The sequence below is a fragment of the Myotis davidii genome, unplaced genomic scaffold (assembly GCF_000327345.1).
Source record: "Myotis davidii unplaced genomic scaffold, ASM32734v1 scaffold169, whole genome shotgun sequence".
In the NCBI taxonomy this organism is placed as follows: domain Eukaryota; kingdom Metazoa; phylum Chordata; class Mammalia; order Chiroptera; family Vespertilionidae; genus Myotis; species Myotis davidii.
Window position 1 is genome coordinate 2,203,981 of NW_006383005.1, and position 6,432 is coordinate 2,210,412.

The 6,432-nt window shown below is 38.4% G+C and overlaps 1 protein-coding gene across 1 annotated transcript in view; it reads left to right on the forward strand.

The window, feature by feature from the left end:
- Positions 1-6,432, forward strand: part of FCHSD2 (FCH and double SH3 domains 2) — a 169,066-nt gene that overhangs the window by 21,552 nt on the left and 141,082 nt on the right. Inside the window, exon 3 of the mRNA XM_006777958.2 lies at positions 3,711-3,756. Within this exon, the coding sequence (XP_006778021.1) occupies positions 3,711-3,756 (46 nt within the window). The remainder of the gene's footprint in view (positions 1-3,710; positions 3,757-6,432) is intronic.

Here is a 6,432-nt window from a genome sequence, read left to right on the forward strand (position 1 = left end):
GAACAAGAATAGATCCAGAGCAAATGACATGGGAGTGGGGGGCATTTAGAGAGCAACCAAAGGACTTGTATGCATGCACATGAGCATAACCAATCGACACAGACAGTAGCGGGTGAGGGCATGTGCTGGGGGGTAGGGGCAGCCAGGAAGAGGTCAATAGGGTAAAAAGGAGACTCATGTAATACTTTAAACAATAAAGGATTTTTTTGAAAATGCACTTTTTGGGGGAGTGGTTAACCCCTTTTTCCTCAGGGTTTTTGTGTGTGTGGGGGGGTGGGTCACAATATCAGCACTTTTGAAGAATAAGAGGTCATACTAATCTCCTACCATGTAGTTTTTACTAAAATGACCTGAATACTATTTAAAGGATGCAATGTTAGAAAGCATTGGACGATTTCTTGTGACTCTCTTCATATTAGGCCCTGGGCTATTCATGACAAACTTGGACTTTGATTTCTTTGTGATAAAATTATCTGTTTTCAGGTAACTCAGTTTGATGACATTTTTTTTTTAAATTTTATTTGGTGCATCAAGAGCTGAAAGGAAAATAAGATTAAAGATGTCCAATTAAAACAAGTCAGTTGGTCAACACATGCAACTAGAAAAAAAAGGCTTTATTTATTTATGCATTTATGTAATTATTTATTTAAGAAAGGGATTTTAAAAATGTTCTTAAGTTGAGTTTAGAGAGAGAGGAAGGAAGAGGGAGAGAGAAAAACAATGTGAGAGGGAAACATTGATCAGTTGCCTCCCATAGTGCCCCAACAGAGAATCGAACCCACAAGCTTTTGGTGTACAGGATGATGCTCCAGCCAACGGAGCAGCCAGGCCAGGGCAAAGCAGCTTTATCGAGGCTGCATTTGATAAATGTGAGAGGTGATGCTTCACAACCACTTTGAAACCACTTTGACATTGGGAAGTATTGAGGAGGGGAGGGAGCTGGGGAAGGATGATTATGTGATGAGGAAGATCATAGAGCTTTTTCAAACTCCTGAATATTGCTATCACCGTGTGATGACATTGTCTTTGAAATATTTTTAATTCCCAGAAGTAAAAATAGCTTATTCAAATGTAGGTGCCAACAACACATTGTATTAGTAAGAGTCACCTGTGAACTTTACAATATTACAGATGCTTAGGTCCTACTCTTAAGATTCAGAGTTGGTACATTTGGGGAAAGAACTGGACACTTAGTCCATATCTTAGCTATTGTGAGTAATGCTGCAATGAACATAGATGTGCAGATCTCTCTTAAAGACGGTGATTTCATTTCCTTAAGATATATACCCAGAAGTGGAATTACTGAATCATATTGTAGTTCTGTTTTTAATTTTTGAGGAACCTGCATACTGTATCCATAATGGCTCTACCAGTTTACTTTCGCGCCAACAGTGCACATTGACCAACACTTATATCTTGTCTTTAGGGAATAGCCATTTGAATAGGTGTGAGGTAGTATCTCACTGTGGTTTTGGTTTGTATTTTCTAGATGATTAGTGATGTTGAGCACCTTTTCCTGTACTTGTTGGCCATTGTATATCTTCTTTGGAAAACTGCCTTTTTTATTTTTTAGGCCCTCTGCCTATCATTAATAGGATTATTTGCTGTTGGTTTTTGCTCTTGAGTTATATGAGATCCTTATATATTTTGCCCCCATCACACCTCTGCTGCTGCCACTGCTGGCAGTGCAAGCCTCGGCCGGCCCTGGTTACCTGAGCCTTGGGAGGCCCTGGGCAGCTGGGGGGCTGAGGAGAGCTGGGAACTTTGGAGGCAGGTGCCCCAGCAGGGCCAAGGGGACTGGGCACCACCATCTTTGAGGCGTGGCAGTCAATTAGCATATTCCCTCCTTATTGGCTGATGGCGCTGCCATCTTTGAGGATGGGGCAGTCAGTTTATATATTCCCTCCTTATTGGTTGGGGGTGCCGCCATTTTGCGATGGTGTGAGGGTCAATTAGCATATTCCCTCTGTATTAGATAGGATAGTATATGTGTTTCTTAAGAAGAGTATACTGATTGTATTTTAAAAGGCTATTTTTATAATGTGCAGTACCCCATAAGGAAAATATTCTTGCTCAACTCTTTTTTTTATAGTAGCAAAATACACAATATAAAATTTATTTTCTTAACCATTTGTAAGTGTACAGTTTAATGGTATTAAAGACATCCATATTGTTTTGCACCCTTCACCATCCATCTCCAGAACTTTTTATCTTAAAAAACTGAAACTCTATGCCTATTAAATAATAACTCCTCTGATACCCTCCTCCAAGCCCTGGCAACCAGTATTCTATTTTCTGTCTATATAATTTTTGCATACTCCAAGTACCACATATAAATCATACAGTGTCTTTTTGGGATTGAATTATTTTACTTAGCATATTATCCTCAAGGTTTTCATATTATAGCATTTGTGAGGGTTTCTGTCCTTTTTTAAAAAACCTCTCCTGAGGATCTGTTCACTGACTTTAGAGAGGAAGGGAGAGAGTGAGAAAAATCGATTGGCTGCCTCCTCCACCTGCCCCAGCTGGGAGTCGGACTCTCAACCCAGGTATGTGCCCTGCCTGGGAATCAAACCTGCAACTTTTTTGTTGGTGTACAGGACGATGCTCCAACCAACTGAGCCACCCAGTCGGGCAGTTTTCTACCTTTTTAAGGCTAAATAATAGTTATTCACCCAAAACAAATGTAGTAAGATTTTAAATAGTTACATGTCTTAGATAAGAAATTAATAGTCATTTTGGTAAATTTAAATACTTTGAATTAAAAGTGGGAATTTTGGCTTATTGCCTTTTTTCCTAGTCAGTCTCTTTTCTTTATATTTTTTCATTTTCTGCTCTCATATCTCTGCCTTAATGAAGTGCTTTTAAGAGCACACATATCTGGCGTGCATAGGAAAGTCTTTACTCAGGCTATTCAAGGTAAATTGTGCATATTATATATATCATTGACTCTACCTTGTCTATGGTTTATAAGGTACACTTTTTTCATTACTGTTGCCATAGAAGAAAATACTACCAATAATTATGAAAAGATGAATCCCAATGTAATAATGTTAGAATGTGAAAAGTGTTTGCTGTAGAATCTATGAAATATGCGGGTATGGAAAGGGTGCTCCCATCGTAACACACATGTAGTAGCCTTGGACTTTGTTTTGTAACTCTTGTAAAAAACTGGGAAGAAGGAAATGATTTGACTATTTTTTTCATGATGAGAAGCTGCTCAGAATTTGATTTTAAACTTGTTTTCTGTAGTTCCTTCTCCATTGGTTAAGTTAGTAAATTTTCTTTTATTTTAGTGCCTCCTATGCACTAGCCATTCTAATAGCAGTAGCTAACATTTATATACCATTTATTATGTGCTAGACACTGTTTTGAGCACTTTATATATTTTAATTAACTAAATCTTACATTATCCCTGCAAGGTGGTATTGTCACTGCCCCATTTTACCAAAGGGGAAACTGAGGCACAGAGAAGTCAAGTGACTTGACCAAGGTCATACAGCTAGTAAGTGGTGGAGCTAGGATTTGAAAGTAGATTGTTGGACTCCAGAGGAGTCTGTGATGTCAGCAGTGTTCCTAGGCACGTAAGATGGATGAAAATGGTTCCTTTCCTTAACACAGCTTAGCAGGTACAATTTGAGGGTGTGGTGGTAAATTTACATGACATTATTATAATACTTTTGGTAATGAATTCTTATTTGTGTTTTTAGGACATTCAGTCAGAAGAAGGCTGCTATTGAAAGAGAGTATGCACAGGTAAGCTTGGATATGGAGGTCCCATCTTAGGTAAACCTGCTCTTTATAAGGTACAAGAGCAGATATGTTTGTTGGAGAGAAGCCTTGGTATCCCGCATTCTCCTTTTCTTCATAGTTCTGGCTAACCCCTTTTACTCCATTTGAATCTTCATGACTACAAAGAAGGTCATAAATCAAACCTTTTAGATGGAGATAACACTTAAAGTATTTACAAATATAAATAAGAATAATAATTTATTCTCCCTTATATATCCCATTCTGCAGTTTTATGAGAAGTTAATTGTTACTTTTATACAATCAGGCATTTTTTCTCATTAGGTCCTTGTTGATAGAGAATGGTATGCTTTCAATGGATGGTATGGCACAGAAAATTTAAGCATTTAAAAAAAATTTTTTAAATTAGAATCAGACAGCTAAATGTGCCAAGAAAAATTATATTGCTATATCATTTTATGGATATGTAAGAATTAATAACTTACCCTTCCTTGGACAAAAACAACTTAACATAATTTGGAAATTTGGCCCTTGTAAGCAATTACTTTCTATGTGAAGTAGAATTCTAAAATAGATCACTCCCCTCCACCCCAAAAATATGATACCCCTTCAAAAAATTAGTATTTATAACAACATTTAAAAATACTGGAGAATATTAGAAGGAAAAATTAATACCCAGGAAATGCTGTACATGCTAACTACTATTGCTACTGCTGCTATTGATAGCCTACATAATAAAAGCCTAATATGCTAAGTGTCCGGTTGTCCGGTCATTTGTTCAATCAAAGCGTAATATGCTAGTGATATACTAAGGCCACTCAACTACTCACTATGATGTGCACTGACCACCAGGGAGCAGACAGTCGACTGGTTGACCAGTCGCTATGACATACACAGACCACCAGGGGGTAGATGGTCAACCGGTCAGCCAGTTGCTATGATGTGCATTGATCACCAGGGGACAGATGCTCCGATCAGTAGGTTAGCTTGCAGCTGGGGTCTGGCTGATGGGGACTGAGTGAGATGGGCCAGACACGCCCTTGAGCCCTCCCTTGGTCCCTCCCTGGCTGGCCAACCTCCTTCGTCCCCTGAGGGATCCTGGACTATGAGAGGGCACAGGCTGGGCTGAGGGACTCCCTGCCACCCCACCTTAGTGCACGAATTTCATGCACTGGGCCTCTGGTTATATACAATGCTGCTGTAGACATTCACATGTTAGTCTTTATTTAGACATATGTTATTAAAATCTTGAGTGTATACCTAGGATTGGAATTACCAGGTCATTAGGTAAGTTTATGTTTAACTTTTTAAGAAATGACCAAACTGTTTTTCAAATTGGCTGTACAATATTCATTCTCACCAGCAATGTATGGAGGTTCCAGTTGTTCCATATCCTCATAAATATAGGGCATCCCCTCAAAATGTATACACAAACTTGGAATAATTATAAAGGTCGTGTTTACTAAATTACATTTCATTTTCAAAATTGAGCTATCAGCTGTTAAAGTGTGTATACATTTTTTGCGGATACCCTGTACTTACCATTGTCTGTCTTTCTAATTACAGCTATTGTTGTGACTGAAATCATTATGAATAGTACCTCTGCAAACATTCTTGTATGTGTCTTTTGGTGACTTGAATGTTGTCTATTGGGTATATTCCTAAGGAGAAGATTTGCTGTGTCATAAGGTATATGTTCAGCTTTGGAAGATATTTTGCAATGGTTTCAAAGTGATTGTTGCAATCATTACCAGCAGTGAAAGAGTTGTAGTTGCTTTAAACCAGCCGTGGGCAAACTACAGCCCGCGGGCCAGATCCGGCCCGTTTGAAATGAATAAAACTAAAAAAAAAAAAGAAGACCTACCCTTTTATGTAATGATGTTTACTTTGAATTTATATTAGTTCACACAAACACTCCATCCATGCTTTTGTTCCGGCCCTCCGGTCCAGTTTAAGAACCCATTGTGGTCCTCGAGTCAAAAAGTTTGCCCACCCCTGCTTTAAACCCTTGGTTTTGTCGTGTTTTTTATTTTAGCCTGTCTGGTGTAAATTGGGGTAAATAATTGTGGATTTGATGAGCATTTTCTAGATGACAAATGAAGCTGAGGAACTTTTCGTATGTTAATTGAACATTTGGGTGGTTCATTTAGAGAAGAACCTGTTAAAGTCTCTTATTGGCCTTTTTCTTATTGATTTATAGTGTTTATATGTTCTGCATTTGAATCCTTTGTCAGATGTACAGGAGTGGGCAAAAATAGGTTTATAGTTATGAGTACACGAAACACAATTTATTCTTTTTTTTCCCTTTATTGATTAAGGTATTACACATGTCCTTATCGGATAACCCCATTGCCTACCCAACCCCAACCACCACTTGTGCCCTTACCCCCCCTAATGTCTGTGTCCATTGGTTATGCTTAAATGCATGCATACAAGTCCTTTGGTTGATCTCTTACCCTTCCCACCCCCTTCCTCTGCCTTCCCTCTGAAGTTTGATGGTCTGATCGATGCTTCTCTGTCTCTGGATCGTTTTTGTTCATCAGTTTATGTTGTTCATTATAATGCACAAATGAGTGAGATCATGTGATATTTATATTTCTCTGACTGGCTTATTTCTCTTAGCATAATGCTCTCTAGTTCCATCCATGCTGTTGCAAATGGTAAGAATTTCTTCCTTTTTTA